Source organism: Aspergillus nidulans, chromosome VI (assembly GCF_000011425.1).
Source record: "Aspergillus nidulans FGSC A4 chromosome VI".
Classification (NCBI taxonomy): domain Eukaryota; kingdom Fungi; phylum Ascomycota; class Eurotiomycetes; order Eurotiales; family Aspergillaceae; genus Aspergillus; species Aspergillus nidulans.
The window spans coordinates 2,226,923-2,251,530 of NC_066262.1; the positions used below are offsets into that span (position 1 = coordinate 2,226,923).

At 49.9% G+C, this 24,608-nt stretch overlaps 8 protein-coding genes across 8 annotated transcripts, besides 1 other annotated feature; 5 read left to right on the top strand and 3 right to left on the bottom strand.

Moving 5' to 3' along the window:
• Positions 1-24,608: part of a sequence feature (contig 1.51 915..1114266(-1)) that runs on past both edges of the window.
• Positions 333-1,676, top strand: ANIA_02953 (endo alpha-1,4 polygalactosaminidase). The gene has a single exon (XM_655465.2). It carries the CDS (start codon positions 637-639, stop codon positions 1,579-1,581), a length of 945 nt encoding a protein of 314 aa, XP_660557.2. The 5' UTR covers positions 333-636; the 3' UTR covers positions 1,582-1,676.
• ANIA_02952 (spherulation-specific family 4 protein) lies at positions 5,279-6,560 on the bottom strand (the record flags this gene model as incomplete). Its single annotated transcript, XM_050612583.1, has 4 exons — positions 5,279-5,599; positions 5,850-6,113; positions 6,171-6,207; positions 6,403-6,560. The coding sequence occupies 4 exons, from the start codon at positions 6,558-6,560 to the stop codon at positions 5,279-5,281; spliced, it is 780 nt and encodes a 259-aa protein (XP_050468491.1).
• Positions 7,118-8,717, top strand: ANIA_02951 (NAD-dependent epimerase/dehydratase family protein; the record flags this gene model as incomplete). The annotated part of the gene is made up of 1 exon (XM_655463.2): positions 7,118-8,717. Exon 1 carries the CDS (start codon positions 7,431-7,433, stop codon positions 8,715-8,717), a length of 1,287 nt encoding a protein of 428 aa, XP_660555.1. The 5' UTR covers positions 7,118-7,430.
• On the top strand, positions 10,059-10,972 carry ANIA_02950 (uncharacterized protein; the record flags this gene model as incomplete). The annotated part of the gene is made up of 3 exons (XM_655462.2): positions 10,059-10,362; positions 10,759-10,887; positions 10,928-10,972. The coding sequence occupies exons 1-3, from the start codon at positions 10,153-10,155 to the stop codon at positions 10,970-10,972; spliced, it is 384 nt and encodes a 127-aa protein (XP_660554.1). The 5' UTR covers positions 10,059-10,152.
• On the top strand, positions 15,347-16,307 carry ANIA_02949 (mitochondrial 54S ribosomal protein YmL37). The gene is made up of 2 exons (XM_655461.2): positions 15,347-15,856; positions 15,915-16,307. Exons 1-2 carry the CDS (start codon positions 15,400-15,402, stop codon positions 16,166-16,168), a joined length of 711 nt encoding a protein of 236 aa, XP_660553.1. The 5' UTR covers positions 15,347-15,399; the 3' UTR covers positions 16,169-16,307.
• ANIA_02948 (glutathione S-transferase family protein) lies at positions 16,367-17,221 on the bottom strand (the record flags this gene model as incomplete). The annotated part of the gene is made up of 2 exons (XM_655460.1): positions 16,367-17,121; positions 17,170-17,221. 2 exons carry the CDS (start codon positions 17,219-17,221, stop codon positions 16,367-16,369), a joined length of 807 nt encoding a protein of 268 aa, XP_660552.1.
• On the top strand, positions 17,815-20,188 carry ANIA_02947 (putative phosphoinositide-specific phospholipase C). Its single transcript, XM_050612584.1, has 5 exons — positions 17,815-18,380; positions 18,434-18,469; positions 18,699-19,170; positions 19,220-19,823; positions 19,877-20,188. The coding sequence occupies exons 1-5, from the start codon at positions 17,994-17,996 to the stop codon at positions 20,040-20,042; spliced, it is 1,665 nt and encodes a 554-aa protein (XP_050468492.1). The 5' UTR covers positions 17,815-17,993; the 3' UTR covers positions 20,043-20,188.
• Positions 20,175-23,235, bottom strand: dapB (protein ste13; the record flags this gene model as incomplete). The annotated part of the gene is made up of 3 exons (XM_050612585.1): positions 20,175-20,487; positions 20,569-20,838; positions 20,907-23,235. 3 exons carry the CDS (start codon positions 23,233-23,235, stop codon positions 20,366-20,368), a joined length of 2,721 nt encoding a protein of 906 aa, XP_050468493.1. The 3' UTR covers positions 20,175-20,365.

The following is a 24,608-nucleotide window of genomic DNA, read 5'->3' on the forward strand; positions in this document are numbered from 1 at the left end:
GTCTGCCCACACATACAGCATCCTCGGCTATTCCCGACCCCATGAATTCGGAATCGCGCGGATAGACCCCTCCCCTAAGGCTAAAGCCAGAGTGCAAACTGCAAGGCTATAGTCCAGCGCTAATTCTAGGCTCCGGCATTTCTCACACTTCTGGTGGGCGTGGCCAGACTCAGTCTCAGCCTCCATCTGTGGCACCAGCTGTTTGATGGGGATTGAGACCCTGCCGGTGACTGAGACCCTCGCTGTCTGAGCTGACTTGTGCTCTGCCCTTTCACCTAGGAGTGAGAGCGAAAGTAATCCCCTCGCCCATTGTCCAGGTCAATGCCTATCCACCAAAACGGAGGTATCCTGGGGTAAATTGTCTTTCATTCTCTTTTTCTTTATAATTTTGTATATTCTATATAAATTTTTTTCCGGTTCAAACAAGGATTCGATTTACACCTCCTATCGTTACACAAATTGAAGCGCCTCCTTCTGTCGCATTTGATCCTCATCAGGTCTCTTTCTTTTTTATCTTTCTTTCTCTCTTCAGCGCTCGTCCATAAGGTCCAGGATTCCTTCTGAGTGGAACGGCCTGGATCACCTCCCTAAGTGCACCCGCTGACACTGCAAAACCACAGAACCGGAGTGGCAGAAATGGAAACCCTCAAGGCTCCCAGCACGGGCTGGAAATCCTGGACGGCCAAGAAGAAAGCTCTCCTAATCTCGTCGATTCTCATCTTCATAATCGCCCTCGCTGTTGGTCTCGGCGTCGGTCTTGGCCTCGGCCTCAACAAGGGGAGCGATAATGACAATGAGAGCGGCGGTAACAACACCACCCCGACCACCCCCAACAACACCGCCATTTGGCAGCCTGCCGTCGGCACCTCCTGGCAGATCGTGCTGCGCTATGCCCTGAATGATACCTCATATGACGTTGATGTATACGACATCGACCTCTTCGATAACAAGAAGGCGATCATCGACGAGCTCCACTCCGACGGCCGCAAGGTGATCTGCTATTTCTCAGCAGGCACGTACGAGGACTGGCGCGACGATGCAGACAAGTTCCCCGAAGACGATATCGGCGATAACCTTGATGAATGGGAAGGCGAGAGCTGGGTTGACATCCGCTCGTCCAAAATCCGCGACATCATGCTCGACCGGCTCGATATCGCCGTGCAAAAAGGCTGCGACGGAGTCGATCCAGACAACGTTGACGGGTACGACAACCAGAACGGGCTTGACCTCACTCAGGATGATACGGTTGACTATATGAATTTCCTGGCGGATGAGGCGCACTCACGCAATTTGTCGATCGGACTCAAGAACGCGGGCGCCGTGATCCCGCGCGTGATTAGCAGGATGCAGTGGAGCGTCAACGAGCAGTGCGCGCAGTATGACGAGTGCGATACATATGCGGCATTTGTCCGGCGCGGTAAGCCGGTCTTTCATATTGAGTATCCGAAGGGGGATGACACGAATAATGAGGTCCAGGTTACGGGGCAGAAGAAGGCGACGGCCTGTGACTTTGACGACTCGAATGAGTTCTCAACCTTGATCAAGAACATGGACTTGGATAACTGGCTGCAGGAATGTTAGCTCTTACTGTCTACTCTAAGGTTATGTTGAGAACGAGCAGGGGTTCTGTTGATCTTGTATCTAGATACTAGTGTAATATTCATACCCGATATTGTACTTCATTACTTTGTAACCGGGCTCGGCCATCATCAGAAACCCTTCAATCGCCAACGTCTTACTGGAAACTCAGTTCCTACCGTATACTATAGCCGGAGCCTACCTTCCCATTCAAGTTCCACCACAGACCCCGCAAGTTCGCACGCAATGTCACGGTCAGACCACACTCATTAGGGCCCCAACGACAGGCCCTACCCTTCATTCTCAGTCTTCGTCACCCCTTTTGTCAAGAGAACGACAAATACGCAGACCTCGCTATCTCCTGCCCCAGCCGACGTAGTCCAACATATATACAGCCCACCCAACCAATGGACCAACTAAGACAATCACGGAAAAGCTCGCCTCTAATAAAACTCAGACGGTATACAGAATACCTCGCGGTTGTGTCTGCACCATGGTACCATGACTCGGACCCCCGGCCCCTGACCCTGCCTAGACCCGCAATGAGGAATGGAAGCGAACGGTGCATCGATGATGCAGAAGGCTTCTCAGCCTCCGGCTGAGCATCGCATGCATTCTCCTCTTCTGCATGCTACCCAGCAGGGCGTGGGCATGAATGCATGGCAAACATGCAGGGTACTGAAAGTCGGCGATGCCGACGTGAAGTGACCAAGAGTCGAAGCTCGCTTGCAATGGCCTCGGTTGAATACCATATGTCGACTAAAATGAAGTCTTGTTGTCTGGTGCAAACGTAGCGTCCCGAAGTTGAGACCTCGTATACTGGGTGAGGCAAAACTAGTATGAGGATGACTTGGATGTTCACACCCTCAGAGTACTAAAGAATTTCGAAGCTTAAATTGGGTATCGGTATTTCCAGCTGTCCTAGTACCAGTACAAGTACGGATACGGGTCCAATTTCAGTGACGGAGGTTTGCTGCCGTTTTTGCTGCGTCTTTGCTGTAAGAAAATACGGATACGATACCGCATATCAATACACGCTAATCTCTTAGTTAGACGACTAATTTAGCTCCCGAATCAAATTCCGACGTATCACCTCCAGGGCAAGGGGCAGGGAAGAGATTTTCTCGCTTCTTTGTCAATCCTCGGAGTTCTGATCGGGCAGAGACTGTTTGTGAGTGTCATCCAGTGTCAGGGTCAGTACCAGGTTAGTACCAGGGCGGTGCCAGAGCGGTACCAGTGCCTTGTACATAGTTTGAGTCAGGCGTTCCATGGAATGTCAGTTTCAAAGTCAAACCCTAAAACACCGCATCAAGATTTGAAATAGAGTGGGTGATTCCACCCAGGTCCTTCTGGCCAATTCTTAATCTTCTCCAGGAATTTTTGAGTTGGCACTGGGTTTTGAGTTGGTTTGAGTTAGGTTAGGTCGGGTTCTAAAAAAAGGATCCTTCTGAGACGACGATCGATCTCGATTTTCGCCCGGCGCGCCGCGAGTCAGATTCTAACCACGCGGTTGTGGACACTGGCCCGGCAATGACCGGCCAAAATACGAGTCAACCAGGCATTCTACCTAGGCTCAAGTTTAGGATTGGTAGTGTTTTAGCATTAACTCAGACAACTCAGACTGAGCGTTTCGCGAATGTTTCTCGATGGCGGATACCGGCGAGCTCCATCTGACCAGTATGATTCTACGTAGGATTCTACCAGTATGATTCCAAGGTTTCGACGAAATATCGAGGTGCCAAATACCATCCCAACTAAACCAAAGTGAAGCGAACGAAAGACCGAAGAAAAGCTTCCAGGCTTCCAAGGAACTGGCAATTTCTGCCGACCTACCAAATCCACTATCGACACTTACGGTTCTTACCCGCACTTAGGGCTAAATTGACTAACTATGTACACTTAGCGCCATAAACAGATAAGTGCCGGCACCGGCCTCGGTTCGCGAAGGAATAGACTGATCACTGGTCAGTCTGAATCTGACTGATTAACTTGACTCGCTCAACGTCAAACCATTTCTTGACGTGGTAAATGAAGAATTGTCTAGATTGGTGTTCCGCTCCCAACGTCCTATGTTCTGCATTCCAGCTCCAGTAGATAGCACAAAACGTTGCGATACTACATCTCATCTCAACACAAGCCTTTCGCCAGTTCAACGTCTTTCTTCAAAAAAGAAAATAAATAAGGAAAAAAAGGAAAAGAAACGAAGGAAAACTCGGAGATACTCGGACTTGGTCAACTGAGTTAATGCGAGACAAACGCCAAGGCGCTCTGCTTCCAATAGGGAAAGGCCGGTTGGCGCTATGCCTTATCCCACCTAGCCCTAGGTCGGCGACTGGCAGTCTACCGCCGTCTTTTTTTCAACTAGGTAGCTTTGAGCGACTTCTAGTGCGACGATAGAGGAAAAGGGGTAGAAAGCTACGATCTGGCAGTCTGGTACGGAGAAGTCGGCCGAAGCTGCGCAGCTGAGACGTGATTATGATGGTTCTGCTCTATACAGACTAGATACAGACTAGAAGAAGAGACTATGGACTTAAAGTCCCAGGTAATCTCGGAGGAATGGATAGACCAAAAAAAGTAAAAGTGTAACGGTCGGAGATTTATACGAGGTACAGCTGTCACTAGCGACGGACTTGTTGTATGAGTCTACTAGAGATGCAGTGCGCTCTGGTAGTCCCGCGTGCACTGGAGACCGAATGCAGAGTATGCAGAGGAAACAGCGATACTGCTCTATTGTGTAGCACAGTGAATTCCCGACCCGAGATCGTCTGTATATCTACGACAAGAAGACGCCCCATTGCATCGACCCGATATTGATCCAAGGCATTCTCAACTCTGCCTACTTGTCAGTCGAATTTCAGCACACATCGTATCATTCGCATGTATGTCTTACACCAAGAACGAAAGTATCCCACTATCCAAGAACAACAGTCCCCAAAGCAAGACAAGACCAGACCAGACCAGGCCGGCCAGGCCAGTCAGTTTGAGACCGGACGAGGATTCCGTGTAAAGACTAGGACACATCCAAAGACGCAAGGATGTCCCATCAGACAGTCAGACTATAACGACATAGGGTACGGCGCTAGCCCTAGCGTGCCAGTGCTGACTGCCTAGTGATGCCACCCGCCCGGTCCCACTAGCCAGCTGTGGCCCACGGATCGAGGTCCCGCATCTGGTCGCCTGGCGCCGTGTTCGCTAACGATTGTGCAGGTTTTAGAATTCCCCGGCGATTCTGCACTGCTGGCACTTCGAACTTGCCGATGAGGGTCGCACACGGACACTCTTCTTGCGTTATTGATTCCAATTGCACGGCGCAGTCGCACAATCGGAGTCTAATGACGCAGCACAAACATAATTCTTGATGACAAAGATGTGGTGGCACAAGTGACACTTGGCGGCTGTATTGAAAATTACACTGTTGACATCAGTCCCACTTTCTTCGTTTCAGCGGAACTTTAATCAAGGAAGTTCTCAACAGAACAAGGAGCGCAGTCCTGACAAAAAGGAGAAAGAATCGGTATAAACACTAAACAAGGAAATATGGTTTTGCAGATGATCGGACTTTTGGCTCAGTTAAGACTAGAGAAGCATAGGGCAACGCCGCAACAGCCTCAAACTCTGGGAGGGCCCAGATCAGAGACAGATCGGAAGATCGAAACCTTGGACCTTCTCCATACTCTGGACAGCTCTGGACGACTATCGACTATTGAGCCATCAGACGAACAAAGTCGTCCCACTTGTCTCCGAAGCTGGCGTAGTAATTCGTGCTGAGATGGGTAACAAAAATCTCGTCGGCGACTCGCCGCGCCTGCTTGACAAATTTTCGCAGCTCTGACCCTTCCACGCTGTCCGGCACCGAGTGGACCACCGCGCAGAGCTGGCTACGGTTGCTGTTGGGAATTGTCTCGAACAGCCTGGCCCCATCGCGATCCTGGAAGGTGTCATACGTTGCCTCAAACACCACAGTCGAGTCAGCCGTCGACAGGTAGCGAGGGTCTGGGACAACTCCAGGGTTGTGGAAAACCTATTGCATTCGCCAGTTAGCATGGCTAGTACCCAATCTACCGGCCACACCGCGGCACCGGTAGTTGAATGACAGAGATCGGTCCGATTCCAAGGCTAGAACAAGTCACAGACTAAGACATCCAACCACACTGCCAAGGGAAAATAGATTGTAGATGTTGGAGATGGATATGAGATATCGCCCCAACAAGAGGCTCACTCGGAATTAGGCAGATCCGCGTGGTGCTCATCACAAACAGCGTCAAACTTACGAAATGGTCGGGCCCGAGCCCAGGGGTGTTTTTCACCACGGAGGTGAGCTCCTCTAGGTACGCCAGATCGCTGGCATTGTACTGCTGCGGTGTTTCGTCGAAGAATATTCCCCGAACGGCAAGCTTGGGGTTAGCGCTGATTGTAGGCCAGGCGGCGTAGGTCTCAATGTCATTGCGCACCGACGAAATGTTGCGCTTCGCGTATGTAGTGGCGACATAGCCGAGAACGCGCACATTGTCATGCGCCGTCAACCGAGGAATTTCCTGCGTATAATTTCTATCAGGCAGGGGATTCGGACCCGGCCCGCTGCCAGGGTTTACCACGACCGTGAAGTTGACATCGGGGTGTGCCGTGATCCTACAGCGGCGTTTAGCTGCAGCCCCCGAAAAAACAAAGGCGCCTTCTGTCCCACGCCGGTGCCTCTGCAGGCGGCTGATGGCGTTCGCATGATTCCAGAATCTAGGTCAACCTGTCTGACCTACAGGGGTTCGGGTTCGTTCGCAAAAACGCGAGGGGCAAAATAAAAACGCACCCAGGTCAAAGGAAACTTACACATTCACTAGGGGATCCCACGCACCGGGAGCAGGGTACACATAGAGAGGGACAAAGACCTTTGCTTTCGGGCCCATATTATTATTCTTGCGTCGGGTTACTATAATTGATGTCGGGAGAACGATTGCAAGAATAGCGACAAATATGAGGACGGCCATAATGAGTCGAGAGCGCCGGCTGTGGAGACACCGTCGCTCCCTCACGTGTTTTTCGATCCCCATGGCCACAGTCGATGAAGGGCAATGATACTAAACGAGTAGCGCATCAGAAATGACGCGACAAAGGGGGCGTGCCAGAGCAAGTTTAAAAAGGTGGCCCCGCTGGCCCATAGTCCTTCTCGGCCCTCTAGGCCTCGACTTGAATGAGGTGATCTGTAGGGAATCAGGCTTGCTTCTTTCGTCAACTGAGCGCGCCCAGAATAGAGTGGATCGGGGTTTAGACCATGCAGCAGTTCTCTAAGTTAGTAATTGTAGCCGTTACTGAAGCGAATAATGCTAGTTGTCTCTCCTTCCTGCCTCGAAGACTGCAATCCTGTGGAGGCGCCCAGAAGGTCGTCCGATATTAGCCAACCGGGGGCGGGTTGAGCACCGTTCCCTCCCATTGCAGGAAAAAGAGCTGACTTTTCTTAATTTATTCTCAATCTGTGTTTTCTTTTTTCTCTCGGGTTCCATTCTCTGCCACATCTGACCCTACCTGCATCTGTTCGCTTTCCACAGTTATATGTTGTTGAAAGTAATAGGCGAGTCACGACCCAGTATACCATCGCCTGCCTTGACTCGAAACCGTGGTGGTTACATCGAAAAGAGCCCCCCAGTCTGTTCGAGCCAGGCTCTGACGGAGTATAATAATTTGTAAACTCCTGTCTCAAGCTGGTCACCTTCCAGTCACACTCTCTCTTGATCACAGTTTGGCTGGATAAATCTCCTCGTTTTCTCTGGATCCGTTGTTGCATTTGACCAACCGCATTCCCTTGTGCCACATCTTGGTTTTGTTCAGTATCTGCGCACTTGTTTGAAGTGCCATCAACAATGGATAGTCCTCGACGATCAGATGCAAGCTCTCCTGCGGAGCCCTGCTCTCCGGTATGCGTGGACACACCAGCGACACAGTCCTCTGTCCTGTTCGACGGCAATCTGGATGACTTGTTGCGGAACTTCCCTCTTCGTCAGTACATCCTGGTCACTGGCGGGCTCGGGTTTATCGGAAGTCACACAACATTAGAGCTGCTGAAGGCCAGCTATAACGTGGTTGTGATCGACAATCTCAGCAATTCTTTCCAAAGTGTCTTCGACCGCATCAAGCACTTGGCGCAGAAGCACCATGACGAGCGAGGAACTGAAATGCCAGCTCTGCATCTGGCTGCTCACGACTACCGAGACACTGCCGCTCTCAGGCAGCTTCTCGACCAGTATCAGGTCGATTCTAGATGGGGCACTCCCAAGTCCAAAATTTCCGGCGTGATCCACTTTGCTGCGTATAAAGCAGTCGAGGAGAGCATAAAAAATCCGTTGAAGTACTATGCAAACAACGTTAGTGGTCTCATTGACTTTGCCTCGACACTCGGAAAGTACGGCATCAAAACATTCATATTTTCCTCATCGGCAACCGTTTATGGCACTTTAGCCACTTCTGGTCTTCCACTCAAGGAAGAGCTCTGCGCCCACAAGGATGAAATTTACCACGACGCAGATGGAGTCGCTCAAACCATCAGAGCAGGGTCTACGGGAATTACCAATCCCTATGGGCGCACCAAGTGGATGTGCGAAGCCATACTGGCGGATCTTGCAGCTTCTGATCCGGAGTGGACGATTGTTGCGCTCCGGTATTTCAACCCAATCGGCTGCGACGAGTCGGGATTGCTCGGTGAGGATCCGAAACAGACCCCTACGAATCTTTTGCCGGTGGTCGTAAAGGTCATGACCGGAGAGTACAATGAACTCTCAATGTTCGGCACTGACTGGGAGACGGAAGATGGCACCGCCGTACGTGACTTCATCCACGTAACCGACTTAGCCCGAGGGCATATAGCTGCTCTTGACGCTGCCAACGAAAGAAAGTTAGCTGAGAACTTCCGCGCCTTCAACTTGGGAACTGGGCGCGGACACTCAGTCAAGGAGGTAGTGGACGCTATGGAAAGCGTGTCGCGCAAACAAATCCCTGTTAGAGCAGCCCCTCGTCGCCCTGGGGATGTTGGATCCTGCGTTGCCGTTGCTACCAGATCGCAGCAGGAGCTCCGATGGAAGACTGAAAAATCACTTACGGACGCATGTGGAAGTCTGTGCAAGTTCTTGGAAGTTAGCGGTGTTACTTTATGATGCTGTTAAAAACTGAGCCCGGGTTATATAATGATTATAGGCGTTGGGTGGTTCTCTATCTGTTGTTTCTAGTAATATGACAGCCTCGCGGCTCTCGCCGTCTGTGAATAATAGAAATTGTTTCTTACTCTTGCAGCCGTCTTCTGCGGAAAGTTCTTGTATCTTTTGGTGTTTGATGAAAGTCGGACCAACTTTGCTGTTTGCGTCGTAGGACCTTAACGGGCCGTAGATTGGGTACAGAACTATACGTCGTCAGTTCGGATAGAGTTACCAAAAACATTCAAGGGCCTCAGTTGTGAATTCAGACGCAGGCCGAGTCGAGAGTACGGGAGAAAAGAGAGAGCTCCGATATAGAGATCCCGTATCCCGATGGCCGTCGAGGTCCAGGTCAATTTCATGTTCTTCTGTGCCACAATGAGTCTGCGTACGTTGTCTCAGCCTTCTTTGCATGCATTGTTGGCAGTTACGTCTTGTCTTCCTGGACTTGTCAGAGTGGTGCATGCATGACTCCTGAAGGATGAGTGTGCATGTGGCACTGCAGGGGGATACCTCCAAGGACAGATACACGTATTCTGCTATATCACCTCAGTATATGGCTGTCATCACGATGTCTCAGATGGCTGTATCAAGCTGGCATAGCGGGTTACAGTCCATGTGCGCACAAGTGTTGTTGTTCAGGAAAAGCAGGGATAGGAATTCTAATCAACCAGGAATAGAGAATGTATCCAGGCGCCTTTCATAAGCTTCCTTCTCTGCAAGACAAGAAGGAGGCTGCAGAAGCCATATGGCCAAGCTTCCTCTGCAGCTTGTTGATGCTTGTGTGAAACCACAATTGCAAATTGCAAACGTACGCCGTTCCGTGCTCTACCGGTCATTTTCAGATGCAGTGCTGGTAGAGCTCTTTCAAGCAGCCAACACTCGATCGACTCCCTCGGAAGTGGAGATGGAATAAGTCTTCTGAAAGACGTTATTTGTTGGACTCAGAAGCTTTAATGTGGACTCAGCTTTGAATCGGGTGATGAAAATGGTTCCGAAATAGGCAAGACATGTTGTCGACCAGAGAAGACCTCCTCTTACTAATCAATATCCAGCACCTCGCTCGTCCAATCATATGAGGCAATCACACCGCCATAGGCGGATTGCAACTATCTATATACTAACTGAATTATCTACTGATATCGAGAACATTCTTTTTGAAGCCTTTGAAAAGGCATAAATAGCCTATACAGATTGTAGTTAGAAGATTAGGACCCTCAAGACCTTCAATGCAGTCGCTCATTACCGATATCAATCACATGATCAAAATCGACGCTAGCAACCACCTCGAAAGCCGACACATGTAGGTCATTCACTCACGACGAGGGGAAAACAGCACCCCCTACTGCTCTAATAACTGATCTCTCACACTTGGCTCATTGCTCATCCCCTCCTCCCCATGGAGGTGGATATCTCCCCCCAAGGCGGAGCCCGCCCGGCGACTCCGCGCCTGGGTGAAAACTCTGACCCCCCCTCAGGACCTACCACCCCGACTCCCCTACCCTGGAACTCCCTGAAGAGAAGGGCCTTATTTTCACTGCAGAAGACTCCCAATGCAGCTCCTGCTGCTATACCTTATATACCACAAGCCCTATTAATCTGTGATCAGGTCAGCATGGTAGCAGATGACCAGCTAATCCTCCTCAATGACTAGAAACTAGCAATGACCTCTCTGGCTAAAGCACTAGACCTAACCGTCTCCTCCCTACAAGGCCGTCCAAGAGACCTGGCACAGGGACTTGTAGCCAGATTCATCACCCTCGCAAAGCAAGACTCCCCGCAGCGGATTCCTCAGATGCCTGCAGTTGCACCCCCACAACCACCCAGGCAGATAGAACAGCCAAATCAACCTCCTACTCCTGAAGCATCCAAAGGACCCCCAGGCAGGCAAACCTCGCAGCATACAACCTAGGCATCCCTAACAGCTCCAAGAGCTGGCCAGGGGAACTGGCAAACTATTGCCCCTAAATAGTATATACAAGCCAAACAAACTACACAACAAAAGCTGAAGCAGTCAAATAAGACTGACTACTACATCTTCCTCTGCCTCCCAGCCTCCTCCAGCCTCCAGGCTATTAGACCACATGGCATCCAGGTCACCCTTGCTGGGAAGGTTCTGGACATGATCACACAGGTATAAGTAATATTAACTAGGTATATAATCACTATAACAGAACAGGGAAAGGCTTTCCTACTGTCAGAGAAGACAGCAAGCCTAGCTAGGGATAGATACTTTGAAATTCTAACAGAGTACTATTAGGTTATTATCTCCTAGATCCCAAAACAACTCTAGTCCCTGGATAGATAGATAGATATAATAATTATAGATATTAGCATGGAAGCAGAGTATATTACTGGTATTAAGCTACTCATGACCAAGCTCTCAAAATACCTAGTAGAGAGGGACTCTATTATAGCAGTCATAGCCTTTCTAAAAAAGCTACAACACCCCCTGCAACTCTTTGGCTTGTCCGGCCTATCAAGGCCTACCTACCCTAAGCAAAGGCCTTTGTAATACATGCAATGCTTCTGCTTCCATGATACAAGGGCCTGCTACTCTAGTAACTAATACATCTCCTGCAGATCCTCAAAACAGGATTATAACTACTATATACAGTATATCAACTGCTGTGGCCTATATATAGCAGACTTCCCAAAATGCCCAGCCAGACCCTATGTCCAGAAGAATATTATTACCTGCCTCTCAAAGGATACTTTAGTTGCTATCTACAAGGCTGGCCAGCTTGCCTTCTAACAGGAGCAGAACAAAGCTGAAAGTTCTAAACAATAAATAAATAGTACCCAAACTACAAGCCAGCCTACAAGACAGCTCACCCAGGAGCTCTTAAACCAAAACCTGCCCTCCCCTGAACTATGAAAATACTATAAGCTAATATAGGAAGGGGGGGCGCTGTACATGACCTGCTACTCTCCTTTGAAGCAGATATTATTCTTGTCCAAGAACCTTGGACAAATACAGCAAAACACCTAACCAAGACCCACCTATAATATCAGCTGTTCAGCCCCCCGACCTGATGGACTGCTAGGCCCAGAACTCTAACATATATATAAAGGGATCTCCCAGCCTATTCCCTCCTAGAACCTATCTTTCCAGATATTACCACAATCTATACAGCAGGCCTTACTATTATTAATATCTATTAGCCTCCTAATAACCCAGTTGCCCCTGCTAGTACTGGCTCAATACCCTCTATACTTTCTATACTCCTAGAATATACTCTGCCAGAGAACACCATCCTAGCAGGAGACTTTAATACCTGGCACCTATTCTGGCAGCTAGATACTGAGTCTCATGCTGTCACACCTGGTGCAACAGGACTATTAGACTAGCTTGATACCCATAAGCTGGAACTTTGCCTCGAGCCAGGCACCCCCACCTGTGGACCAAACACCCTAGACCTTGTCTTCTCTAACCTACTACTAAGGGCCCTAGTAGAAGACCATCTAAAGACTCCAAGTAACCATATAATAATTAGAATAATACTAGAACAGGAAGAGCCCCTGCCTATATACAAGCTTAGCTCTACCAACTAGGAGAAAGCCAGAGCACTGGCAAGCCCACCTGACCCAACCCTACTAATTGACCTACTAGCTAAGCAACTGGTCTAGATATCCCAACTTGCAATACAAGGTATATTAAGATACAATACTTGCAGACTCCCTAGGACCCCATAGTAGACTCCAGAACTAACAGTCATACTATACTAAACAAGACAGTAACAAAACCCTGACTATAAACAGCTCTGGAAGGCTATTATACAGGCAAAGGCTGAATACTGGAAGTAGCAGATTAAACAAGCCACAGCACCTACAGATATATTCAAACTTGCTAAGTAGATTAGGCATCTAGACCAGCTTGCTGCCCCTCCCCTAAATATACAAGGGGCTCAGGTTACTACCCCACAGGGCAAAGCAAACACCTTCCTTAGTCACCTCCTAGAGAAGGGGGCCCTGCTTCTAAATCAGATAGAAGAGGGACCCCCTAATAAGCCCCTGGGCCCCCTGCATCTGCCAACAAAAGAGCACTACTAGGCTGCCCTCTATGCCCCACCCCCCTCTGCCCCTGGGGAGGATGGGCTTGCTACTACTGCTTAGAGGGAGCTCTGGCCTGTCCTAGGAGATATAATCACACAACTATACTACAGGTATATAGAGGAAGGCTGCTTTCTACTGAGCCTGAAGTCAGCATTAAGATAATAATATTACCAAAACCAGGGAAGAGGGACTATACCTAACTCAATACCTGGCAGCTAATTAGCCTCCTCTCTACCCTAGGCAAAGGCCTAGAGTACCTCCTAGCACAGTAGATAGCTGTAAGAATAATTCAGGCAGATATACTAGCCCCCTGCCACTTCGGGGCCCTGCTAGGACACTCTGCCATTAACCTGGTCCAGGTTCTTGTTTACAGGGTAGAGGAGGCCTTCCAACAGGGAAAAGACACTTTACTACTCCTACTAGATATAAAAGGGGCATTTGATGCTGTAATATACCAACAGCTCCTTTCTTACTTATGCCTGTAAAGATAGCATAAAGGCTTACTCCAGCTACTTAAGGACTAGCTTACTAGCCACTCTGTATCTGTTCATATCAAAGAAGGCACTGCCACAGCACTAATTAAAGAAGGACTCTCCTAGGAATCCCTCCTATCCCCAATACTCTTCCTACTATATACAGCAAGAATAGTCTCTACCTTAGAGAGCTCCTTCTGCTATGCAGATGATATAGGTATATTATTAACTAGGAATACCCTGGAAGAGAGCTCACAATAACTAGTAGGGGCCTATAAGCAAATTACTGCCCTAGGGACAGAGACAGGCCTCCCTTTCTTAATAGAGAAAACAGAGATACAATACTTCTCTAGAAAGCAGCAGCAGTATCTCCCCACAGTTACTCTACCTAGTATACGGGGAGATTATACTATCTCTATATACATGTTGGTTAGGAGTTTTTCTGGATACAAAGCTTACTTTTAAAGCCTAAGTTAATTTAGTCTTCAGCCGCAGGAAACAACTCGCCCAGCACCTAAAGAGACTTAGCAATACCCAGCATAGCTGCCTAGTAGCCTCCATGCAGGCAGTAGTTATATAGTATATTCTCCCAACAGCTCTGTATGGTGCAGAAGTCTTCTATACAGGCAAAAGACAAAAAGGGGTAGTTAACTCCCTACTTTCTCTCTTCCGCACAGCAGCCCTGGCTATTATCCCAGCCTACAAGACTACCCCTACTATAGTACTTCTCTGCAAAGCAGACCTACTACTTTGGCCCTATCCTAGTAACTAAGGGACATGGCCCCGCGGGCCCCAGGACAGAGGTCTATAATGCAGAAATCATGGGTGCTGTAGAAGGCCTACACGCAGCCCTGGGACAACTATGTGTGGGTTACTCTATACAGCTAGTTATCCTCCTAGACAACCTAGCAGCAGCCTCCCTGCTAGCAAGCTATAGGCCCACTCCGCATAGGCATAGACTGTCAGAGTCCTTTGGCCAGCTTGCTACCCAGTGGTTGGAAGCTCCCTCAATCCTAACCAGGCCACGGAAGCCCCTTCAAGTCTGCTAGATCCCAGGCCATTCTGGGATTGCTGGGAACAAGCTGGCAGACAAGCTTGCAAAGCTTAGGTCCTCTATATACAGCCCTAATATCCCCCCATCCCCTGCATACCTATGACGGGAGACAAAACAGTGGCTTTGTACAGAGATATATACAGCATATACTAGTAAGGCACCACAAGCCTACAAGACCCTGGATATCAGACCCCATACAAAGGAAAGCCGCACCCGCGAGCACAAGCTTCCCTGTTGGGTACTTGGCCAACTCGTCGCTGCCTGTACAGGCCACGGAGACTTTACAGCATACCACCAGCGCTTCAACCACTCAGACTACCTGGAGAGCTGCTCTTGTGGTAGGACCAAGACCCTAGTATACTTCTTCTTCTGCCCATATACCAGAAAGCGCTGGAAAGATAGATGGAGATATATAAGGGACAGCCCGTCAAAAATAATAGACTGGCTCTTAAGTACAGCTACCAGGGCTGAAGAATTCAGCCACATTATACAAGAATCATCCTTCTTCAAGGATATATGCCCGAACTGGGCCCGCCGGAGTGCTTGATAGTGCAACAGTCCACACATCTACCTGGATAAAGGGTCCAGCCCCTCCCCCCAATCTATAGGTAGTCAAAACAGGCATCTGCCCTCAAAGACCTGGCCAGGGCAGTACCAGGTGCTTCTTCTGCTTGTTTCCAATATATATTGTCCATAGTTGCTGCTTCAAACCTGTATCTAGCTAGCTCCTAGGCAGTTCTGTTTAGGTAGCACGTCCAGATGCCCCCTAGGAGGCCGCAGATCACGTGGGCCCCGTGATCCGCCGAGTGACGTTAAATAATAAAAACAAAACAAACAAAACCAAACCAAACCAAACCAAACGACACATGTAGGTCACCACGTGACGAGCATACCTGCATACAGTCACGTGCAAACCTCCGGCTTGGCACCAATTTCGTCCGCAGATTCTTGAGATTTGCCAGTCGCGACATTGTTTTAATCTTAGCATTGTGTAGCAACGATTGAAAGCCTGTGCCGTGGCTCCATACTATCATTTTCTGCATCAGCAACTTCACATTTCGCCATGAAAATGATTTGTCAACGCTGCCGGTCGAGCATCCTGACCCGACTCCAGCCCCAGACTTTCACAACCCCGTTGAGCATCAGTCAACGAGTCCAGTTTCGCAGCTACAGCGATGGAAGGCCTACGGTATCGGCTACACCTCCACCTCCAAAGCCCCGACAGCCTATTGGCGACGACATTACCATCCCGTCCGCAATCTCCTCAGCAACCCCTGGCGTCTCGCAGCCCTTGAGCACCCCGGAGGGCGTCCATATTGATGTGAACCCCACAAAAGCTACCAAGCCAGTCGAGCGTCCCCCAAGCTCCTGCCCTGCCGGAACGCCTCTAGCAGGCCTCAACTACTTCAAGAACAAACCAGAGGTTGTGGCTCTGGAGGACTCCGAGTACCCCGATTGGTTGTGGTCATTGCTGGATAGCACCAACAAGGAAGCCAAGAAGGGCGGCGTGGATCCAAGCAGTATGTATCTCGATTTTCAAAGGACGTGGCCTCGAAATGCTGACTTACACTCCTTTAGCTCTTAACAAGAAGCAGCGCAAGCGTTATGAGAAGAAGATGGCCGCTCGTGCCGCAACATTACCGGTTCAGATTCCCCTTCACCATCAGGCCACGGATATTACGCCGGCCCACTACAACCGTAATGGAGAGCCCTCAGAAGATTTGCTGCAGAAGGCGGCGGAAAGTCAGGAGAAGCGGTCTGAGATTACGAAGAGTGCTAGGGAGGCGCGGAGGAAGGCCATTAGAGAAGCCAACTTCTTGAGCGGCCTTTGATTGTCTTCTTCTCTGGCGTGTTCGGTTCAGGAAGCATTGTTCTTATACGAGTGTTCCGGTAGCTGTGTGCACATTTTAGCTGGCCGCTTTACCATGTATTCTATGACTTTTGTACTCATTTTCAATTCTCAGACAAGCGGCGAATGAATTCCACTGGTTCCCGGATTTGCCCTTCTTTATCAAGCTACTGCATAAAGCCTACTGATCAATCTTCCAGTCCTTATTCTCACCTTGTCCTTCCACCCATTGATAACAGGCGTCCCAGAGGGCCTTGACCTCGCCATCTCCCAACTCGACTAGCGCCTTCCAGACCTTCTCATCCGCAGTCTTGAACCAGACCAGAAATGCCATCACTAGAAAATCAGCATATCCAGCTTTTTCGCCCTCAAAAAAGGGACCCGTCTTTCCTGTCTTGCCTTTGAGCATCTGCACTATGGTCGCCTTCTCCGTCTTCGCCGTCTCTAACATCTCCTGACACTGCTTCTCATCCGTTGGGCGAATCTCCTCAAAAGGCATACCCCACTTCTCCGAGCGCGTTCGGTGATAGTACTCTTTCCCACGCGGGTCGAGGATGTCCGCGATAGGGACAATCACGAGCCTATACGCCGCAAAGCCAACACGGCCCATGAGTTTGTTTATCGCAACCGCCAGGGCATAGCTGGCGTCACCTGACGGGAAGATGGGTCGCTCCGGGAAGTGCTCTTCCAGGTGACGAGCGATAGGGAGAGAGTCGTTCATGGCTCCTGACGGTGTAGACTTCACGGAGGGATGGCAGATGGCGGGAAGAGTGTAGTCGAAAGGCGCAGTTCCCTTCGGGTGAGGCGGAACAGATAGCCCTTTAAGCAGGGGCGCGATATCTGGATAAGAAACATAGGTCTGCGTGTATGGGATACCCTTGTAGTTCAAGATGAGGCGCGTCTTGTATGTGTTGGGCGACCATGCTTTGCACGGTCCTGGTGAATGTCAGCTTGACTAGCGGAAGACTGAGGCAAAGAGCGTACCGGGAAGGGTTGACAAGATGTCAAAAAAGTGCACTGGGACTTGTTTTGCCATGGCAGACAATGGTCAGTTGCATGCAGCTTCAGACTTGAGGAGGGAGGGTCATCTCCAATGAGTCACTGCCTTGCCATCGCCAAATATATATACCGGTAGCGGTTTGCTGATAGGCTCCCGGTTTAAGACGGATGAGCGGGGAGCCAATTGATCAGCCACTGGACACACAACTAAGACTTATTATCCGTCTTAGCTACCTCGTATGCTTATATTCTATGCTGCGTCTTTTTTGATGGTTGTTTACTGTTTTATGTCAAAAGAGCGACCGATCACAATGTGGGTCTGAATAGCTTCACAGTACCCCGCAGAGGAAGGGTACCCCCACTTGTATCTCACCACCGTTTTCGCCCAGAAACGTTTACTCCAGCTCAATGAGCCACTATGAACTACTTCGAGTACAATGAAGGTGTACAATAAACATACCAATCCGTTTCATTTGGCTGCCCCTCCCAGGATGATCATCTGGCGACCTCAGGCGGCCACGGCCCATGCCGAGCCATGCACGCGCCATAAGTGGAGCGACCAACTGGCCCTTCAAGCTTCAGCTGTCTCAACTTCCCTTTGTCCTTTATTTCTCTTTCATCCACCTCTCACCGTTCTCCTGCGACAAGTCGCAACGTTCTACTTCTACCCAACTGTCGTATAGCGGGCTCTCAGCACCCGGCCGCAGCTACGACTAAACCCAGACAACTAATCGCTGAACTTGTCCATCGTGCAGGAAGTCGATCTAGCTAAGAGTGGCCCCCTTCCTAGACCGATCATACTGACAGTCATGGCCGCTGTCAGCGAGATAACCGAGCGAACGGGTCAAATTGCCATAGATCCTTCGTCCCAGGCTCCGGCAACGAAGCCTATTACGGGATTCTCGGGCCCCTTCAAGACTCGACTGGACCAGATATACCAATCATTGACTACGGAAAGCTCGAATTTCAGTAGGGACATCCAACGCGATGATCAAGACCCGAAGGACAACAACCCACTCAGCTCTCTAGCGGCGTTTCACGCCTACATGGCTAGTCCTTCCGCATCTGCGTTACGTCCTGCCGGCCCGCCAGATGACTCTGCACCGATTACAGATTATTTTATCTCCTCGAGCCATAACACATACTTGACAGGGAATCAACTGTACAGTGATGCGGCGGCGAAAGCTTATACCGATGTGGGTCTTGGTATGGTTCAGGTATTCGAGAATGAAACCGCTAATCAGAGCAGGTACTTCTAGGTGGATGCAGATGTGTTGAAATTGACGTCTGGGATGGAGAGCCTGATTCTGATAGCGATGACGACGGTACAAGTAGCAGCAGCTCAAGCTCCGATGACGAGAAAAGCAAAGACAAGCCGAAGGTACCGAAAAGAAAGAAGACGGTTAAATCCAAGTTAGGTTAGCATTTTCGGGCGGAAGTCGCCATCTAGCGAGCCAGCTGCGGATGATGGCAAAGTTGCCGAACCTGCGAAGGTAGGGCCGATACGACTGGAGCCCAAGGTGCTCCATGGCCACACGCTTACGAAGGGAACTACATTCCGAGAAGTGTGTTACGCGATCCGCGATAGTGCGTTCATCGTCAGCGACCTGCCTGTTATTGTGAGTCTGGAAGTACATGCGTCACTCGAGCAGCAAGAGACCATGGTGGAGATCATGGAGGATGCTTTTGATGGGATGCTCATTCAAGTCACACCGGAGATGGAGGCCATGGAGACGCCACCACCGCTTAGGGATTTGAAACGAAAGATCTTGGTAAAGGTCAAATGGGTCTCGCCCTCGGCTGAAAACGCCGAGGATGTAGATGACCGTACAGACGACCTGGAGCAGCTGGCCCCAACCAAATCAGCCGGTGCATCATCCCAGTCCGCCTCACAAGCAGCCCAGAAACCGTCGAAGATCCTCCATTCTCTTAGCAGACATGCGATCTTCACCAAGGGCTTTAGTTTCAAGCAGTTCAGCCAACCCGGTACGGCATCCCTCTATTTGACTCTAAACTCCATACTAACCCTAACCAGAGGCCAAAGTTCCCGGCCACGTGTTCTCTCTCTCCGAGCGAGCTGCCCGCCAAGCCGACGAGAAATACGGCAAGGAGCTATTTGAGCACAACCGCAAGTATTTTATGCGCGTTTATCCCTATGGTCTCCGCGTTAACTCCTCCAATCTCGATCCTACCTTCTTCTGGCGCCGCGGTGCCCAAATCGTAGCCCTGAACTGGCAGAACTCCGACAAAGGCATGATGCTAAACCAGGGAATGTTTGCAGGCGAACAGGGTTGGATCCTCAAACCCCAGGGCTATCGAAGCACGGAACCAGAGTCTGCGCCTATTCCTCGTCGGACTGTCGACCTCTCAATTGAGGTTCTAGCAGGTCAGGACCTCACACTACCACCGGGAGACAAGAACGAGAAGGGATTCCGCCCTTATGTGGCTTGTTATGTGCATGTGGAGACACCGGAGGATGCGGCGAACCCTGGGCTCAAGGGCGATGACAGCACGGATTCTGAGAAGACGAGCTACAAGCGCGTCACTAAGGCCGGGGAGGGCGTCAACCCGGATTTCGGATCACAGATTCTGCAGTTCCCGACGCTGCCTGGTGTAGTGGAAGAGCTGACGTTTGTCAGGTTCGTTGTTGCACTTGCAATATGGCTTGACTATTTTACTGACTATGCTGCAGATTCAAGGTTAAGGATGACGAAATCGGATTCGACTCGTTGGCTTCATGGGCCTGCATTAGACTGACCCGTTTGCAGGAGGGATACCGTGTACTCCGTCTGTATAAGTGTGATGGATCTGACTCAGGTGGTTTCCTCCTTGTCCGGATCACAAAGAACATCTCATGAGTGTGTATGAGTGAGGGAGCAGCCCTTAAAGTAGCGGCATTCAATCAGCCACAACAAGATGATACACAGCATTCTTGAGGCTGGAGGGTGCACATAGTTATTTCTCGATGTTCAAGCCATGAGGATAGTGCTCTCTTAGGGACTTTGCCGATCATATAGACCGCGTGTGTTACGCATTTGTTTTGAAAAGATTAAGAACAAACATGAAACGCTTCCTAAAGAACGCCTTCGTAAAAAACGATCACTGTTAAAGCAAAGCTTAAAGGTTGTCCGGCTTCATACTCATATACACGTTTAGATATCCTATTCCAATATTTAGCAAATCAATGCGCAAAACCAGGCCAAACCCTCTTCGCAAGCCGCCTCAACATCGACTCGTCTGGAACGGGGTTTGCTGTCCGATGCCACTCGCCATTGAACGCGTTGACAAGCCAGCTTGCAAGGCCTAGTTTACAATCAACCATTAGCTGAAGTCTTGAACCCGTTAAGGGCAGGGGTTGTTATGGATAGAAAATTGGTGACATACGTTCATAAACCATAGTATGGGCATTGTGAAAGAAGATGCTATGGTCGGAGTCAGGGTAGAAATGCACATCATAGTTCTGGACGCTCGCGAGATCCAGCTTATCAATTAGGGTGAGCGTGTTTTGGATATGGACGTTGTCGTCTGAGGCACCGTGGATGACAAGGAAGCGGACATTGTTATGAAGGGCGGCCATGTCCGATATGCTGGTGTTGTCATAGCCTGTTGGGTTGTGCTGCGGGGTGTGCATGTAGCGTTCTGTGTAGACGGAATCTATTGGGCTTTGGGTTAGTTGACTATACATGGTCCAAGTAGGAAATGGGTGGGTTTGAGCGCCTTACCATAGAACCGCCAGTCTGTGACAGGCGCAACAGCCATTCCGTACTGAAATGTCTCGCCGGCGTCTTGTTCGAGAGTCTTCAACGTCATAAAGCCGCCGTAGCTCCAGCCCCAGATCGCCATTCGGGACTCGTCGACGTACGGCTTTTGTGCCCAATTTTTGGCCGTGGCAATTTGATCAATGGCTTCGTAGTGCCCGATGTTGCCACGGATGATACAGCGTGCTGCTCGACCGATGAAGCCGGTGCCTCTCCCGTCAACGGTGACAACAATGTAGCCAAGACTTGCTGCGACATATGACTGGAAATCTACATTGAAACGGCGGTCCACAGTTTGAGACCCTGGGCCTCCGTATAGGTGGAATAGAACAGGGTACTTTCGCGCTGGGTTAAAGTGGGGTGGACGTCGCTCGACGACTTGCAGCGTGAAGCCATCAATGGTGATGTTCTGGTAGTTCTCTGTTGGTAAAGCGTATTGAGCCACCAACTTTGACAAATCTGTGTTGTCCTCGATAATTCTGAGTGTTGTTGTCTTTTCACCTTCGGTGCTGATGATAGATTGCCAGGGAATGGAAGGACCCTGGTAACTAAGCAATGCATATCCAGCACCATCCGAGAACGAGACACTGTAATAGCCGGGTTGAGACGTGTCAGTCAACGGCGTGAGATCAGACCCATCTAAGCGGACACGGTATAGATGGCGTTCAGTCGGCGCTTCTTTAGTAGCGATGAAATACACCAGACCACGAGTCAGGTCTACAGCAGTAGGCGCGTCCACAACTTCCCATTCGCCAGAAGTGAGCATGATGGGCTCTGGATTATCGAGAGGGGTAAAGTAAGCCAGATGGTCGTATCCCTCATGAACCACAGTGTCAAGATATCCATCAAATGGTCGGCCCTTATCTGGGTCGGCAGGGATGAACCTCACGGACTGTGTAGGCTCAACCCAACCACCGTCAAGCTCGGAAATATCTTGGATCCTGATAAGCTTGCTTTCTCTTGATTCAGTGTCAACCAAGAACACTTTCAAAATGTCGCTTTCTCTATTCGTTGTCCGGACAAGGACCTTGCCCTTAGCAGCCCATATCACCTCAATGATAAGCCGATCGTCATCATCAAAGTCGTCGGGCGTATCAACGGAGAAGACTTCACCTTGCTCGACGTCATAAAATTGCAGATTAACGAACGGATTGGGCGCGCCAGCCTTTGGATACTTGATTTCTCTTACTTCCGGATAGTTCTCTAACCCTGGCTGTGGCTTCTTTCCTGACGGTCGAGATAGGAAATATTGAACGGGAAATTCGGGTACCGCCGACTCATTCGTCCTGATGAAGGCGATTTGAGAACCATCTTCAGACCACCAGGTGACACTGTTTCCCGAGAAGACTTCTTCTTCATATACCCAGTCGGGAACACCGTAGAATAGCTGTTCCCCACCGTCCTTGGTAATGGGTACAACGCGTTCGGAAGAAAGCTTCCTTAAGTACAAATTGTTGTCTCGAACAAAGGCAATGGCGTCAGATTTGGGAGACCAAAGAGCAAGCTGTACTCGGCCATCAATGTTGTTGGGGTCCAAAGGTTCGGCAGTCTGAGTCTCTACATCGAAAATCCAATAACTCGCGGTGAAGGAGTGCCTCCAGTTCTTCTCTTGATTGGATATAATCAAGACTTTCTTCAGATCAGGACTAGGCCGCGTGGCACTTGGCTTAATCGTCCTCCCATCAACTCCCACGGTAGGTTTCTGCATTAGTACCCGGTTGACTTTGCCATCCTGGCGAATGTCATTAATACGCAGGTAACCCGCTTCATCATCCTCTCCCCTTTCTATCAACAGCCCATCTTCACCATCAGGACCAGCAACCCAGGAGATCGCATGACCTCGAGGCAAGAATACTCCCGAAAGCACTTGTTGTAAGGTCAGAGGTTTCCCCGAGCTTGTACCGTCTGAGAACGAGCCAGAGTTATCCGACTGCAGCTCGTCTGTCGCAGTTCGATAATCCGCGCGCCCTTGTGTTATAAACAACACAAATGCCACTACCCAGCCCCCACAGCATAGTAAGACCACCAACCAGAGAAGCCGTCGCGAACGACTGCTGGAAGCCTTCGTATGAAGGGCTTCATTAGACCCAGCTTCTCCGCCCTCCTCATCGTGATATCTCATTTCTTGGGGAAGCCCCAATGTCTCGTTCGTCGCGGCATTATACTTTTGTTCTTCGAGAATGGAATCGACGGATAATCCAGAGTCATCCGAGTCATAAGAGCTTCTGGACGGGGAACGAGGACGATTTGCCGGAAGCAACTCCGAGTCCTCGCGATCTTCAGAGCTCCTCATAATATTTCTTTGAATGCGCAGACTCGACGAGTGGATTAAACTTTAAAAGAGAGTTGTGAATCTGACCGATCTGACATCAATGAACGACGTAGGTCAAGGGAGGGTGCTCGTAGGTCGGGGACGGTGTTCGACGAGGGAAAGCAAGGGGTAGAAGCGCAAAACACGCCCTACAGGACATTAGTGTAAGGAAAGAAGATTCAGACCAATAGATCCATCTCAGGCGAGAATCTGGAATGTAGAAGTGAGAACGACGCGACGATGATGGAGCCAGCGATGCGGAGACACGAGGCGGAGGACCGAGACTCGGCGGAGACGATAGCCACAGCCACACCTGTTTGCTTATCGATGCCTTTTTGGGAATGACACGCTTCTCACTGAGTATTGAATATACGAATGTCAAGGTCTTATATATTCCCCTGGGTACCTATTACTTTAGGTACTACCAGAATTAGGAAATGCAGGTCCAATTATGAACGACCGAATGTACTCCACGGAATCGTTCTGACCCTCGATTCCGTGCTGATCGCTACGTACCCAGTAGCATCAGCAACTTTGTTCTATTCAGAGTATATCTCGAAAGACTTTCGATCATTAACGCTTTTAGCACAGTCGCATGATCACAGCGGATTTCAGCAGCAAACATCTCAGACACAGCAGCAATCGACTTTTGGCAGCCTATTGCCGTTCTGCCAATACCTCCTCTTTATCCGAATGTAGAGCATCCGAGGACTGTATCGAATCCACTCTCCAAGATAGTGGCGGTGCATCTCGACGTGCGACCCACAACCCACGAACGGCAGGGAGCAAAGGCGTGCCCGATTGCTGGCTAGGGTCAAGCCATGCTCTGCCCATGCTCTGCTTGTGGGCATTTTCGCATTCGTGCCGAAGAAGGGGCGAGAGGAGATCCTACAGCCCAGTAGGGAATGGGTAGCTCTGCAATGCCTCGTTAGCCAGCGTCTGGTAACCTTCCAGTGGAGAGAGTTGTGCTGTAGAGTTGCGGACCAGATCCGTGGCTACCACGATGAGTCCGTCCTGAAATTTGGATGCCTATTGTTAAACTCAGAGTGAGTCTCTGCCAAGCTGGTGTGATGCAGTGGAATAATCACTTAACGATTCGCCCATCTGGATTGTGTGTGGCAATTGGTCAGGACAAGAAGTGTGAATGCGTCGTTGATGTCTTGTCGATCGTTTTTGTCACCTCAGCGGGGCTACAGGGCTGAGACTAGGGTACTGCGTGAAAACTGGGCTCTCTGAAGAGCTGGAAGTCATCATAATGAGGATAATTATAGAAGATGCAGACTTTTGGTTGGCGGACGCTATTAGATGGGCCAAGTTAATAGTATGGAGATCAAGAAAGGATGAGTGACGCCAAT

What these genes read in the sequence shown, in the direction of transcription:
- ANIA_02953 (XM_655465.2), top strand. Translation starts at nt 637, where the DNA reads ATGGAAACCCTCAAGGCTCCCAGCACGGGCTGGAAATCCTGGACGGCC.
- ANIA_02949 (XM_655461.2), top strand. Translation starts at nt 15,400, where the DNA reads ATGAAAATGATTTGTCAACGCTGCCGGTCGAGCATCCTGACCCGACTC. An exon ending in GGGCGGCGTGGATCCAAGCA is followed by an intron (nt 15,857 to 15,914) that starts GTATGTATCTCG and finishes ACACTCCTTTAG; the next exon opens with CTCTTAACAAGAAGCAGCGC.
- ANIA_02947 (XM_050612584.1), top strand. Translation starts at nt 17,994, where the DNA reads ATGGCCGCTGTCAGCGAGATAACCGAGCGAACGGGTCAAATTGCCATA. An exon ending in CGGCGAAAGCTTATACCGAT is followed by an intron (nt 18,381 to 18,433) that starts GTGGGTCTTGGT and finishes TAATCAGAGCAG; the next exon opens with GTACTTCTAGGTGGATGCAG. An exon ending in CAAGCAGTTCAGCCAACCCG is followed by an intron (nt 19,171 to 19,219) that starts GTACGGCATCCC and finishes AACCCTAACCAG; the next exon opens with AGGCCAAAGTTCCCGGCCAC.